At 45.2% G+C, this 1,168-nt stretch overlaps 1 protein-coding gene across 1 annotated transcript; it reads right to left on the bottom strand.

The window, feature by feature from the left end:
* Positions 1-221: 221 nt before the first annotated feature.
* Positions 222-919, bottom strand: LOC110037840. Its single transcript, XM_020742568.1, has one exon. The coding sequence runs from the start codon at positions 871-873 to the stop codon at positions 508-510; it is 366 nt and encodes a 121-aa protein (XP_020598227.1). The 5' UTR covers positions 874-919; the 3' UTR covers positions 222-507.
* Between the last annotated feature and the right edge of the window lie 249 nt (positions 920-1,168).

Raw genomic sequence — 1,168 nt, forward strand, 5'->3', positions numbered from 1 at the left:
CTATTTTTTAACAAGTAATTGCGGGAAGAAATTAAAGTTTCTCGAATCAACCTCGGCAACATGTTTAAGGAGAAAAAGAAATCATGGAGGTTTCCTATTCAGAATTTCACAACAAAATTAAGGAGAAATGCAACAAACCACCAATAGAACAACAAAATTGAACTGATGCAAAAAAAGATTTACAGAAAAATCATCTTTCACAATTCTATGAATCCTAAAACAAGAAATTCATCTTCAACCTTGATCAAATAATACAAGTTTTATGTAAATTGACTTCCTTGTACATCAGTGATCACTCAGAATAGATCAAGTACAGATTTTTAGTAAACAGATCAAATAAAAGATTCGGAATCCAGAAGCGAAAAATATTTCTCACCGCATCTCAGTTGCCTTTCTCATCATCGTCGTCTTCCTGACGGATTTGTAAGTATGTAACAGAGAGTTGACCCCATAGCCAGTCTTAAGCTCCGGTCTAGACGACGATGAACAGTCGATTAATCCGTTCAGTCAGTCGTACTTCTCTCTCCATGAATAAACGAGGAAAAACAACCAGGATAGACTGAGAACAACGTCGCCAACTAGCTGGCGAGGCCAGTCGCGGGCGAGATCCTCCAGGTGCCTCTCAAAGCTGATGCGCCAAAGGGCCATGAAAACATGGAGAAGGATGCAGCCTTTAGCGAAGAAAGTCTGAAAGTCGCGGTCCTTGACGAAGGAAACCATGAAGAGGAGGAATCCTATGGCAAACAATAGCAATCCCGCGAAGGAGTCCGAGATCTGGATCAGGAGCTGATCGTGAGGCGTCGAGCCCTGCAGTTTCCTTGCAGTCTCCGGCCCGTGACCAAACACAGAGATTTCGTTCAGGTAGAACATCATCAGTGCTCCGCACGTCGTCGCTACCGCCGAATGAAGCAAGCAGATGGCGAAGAACGCCGATGAAGGAGGCGATACGGTAGGGTGAGCGGAGCCGTAACCCTAACCCTAGGGCCGTGGAGGATAAGAGGGACTGGGTGTCTCGAGAGCATTTGGACCCGGAAAGGGCGAGTACTGTGCAGGGAATTCGATGTAGCGATTTGCTGCGCGATCGTCGTCTTCTTCGCAGTAATCGAGACAGAGAGGATGATGGGTCCGGGGAAAATCATGCAGGGAAAATATTAACTGGAAAAATAGA

Source organism: Phalaenopsis equestris, unplaced genomic scaffold (genome assembly GCF_001263595.1).
Source record: "Phalaenopsis equestris unplaced genomic scaffold, ASM126359v1 Scaffold225720, whole genome shotgun sequence".
NCBI lineage: Eukaryota > Viridiplantae > Streptophyta > Magnoliopsida > Asparagales > Orchidaceae > Phalaenopsis > Phalaenopsis equestris.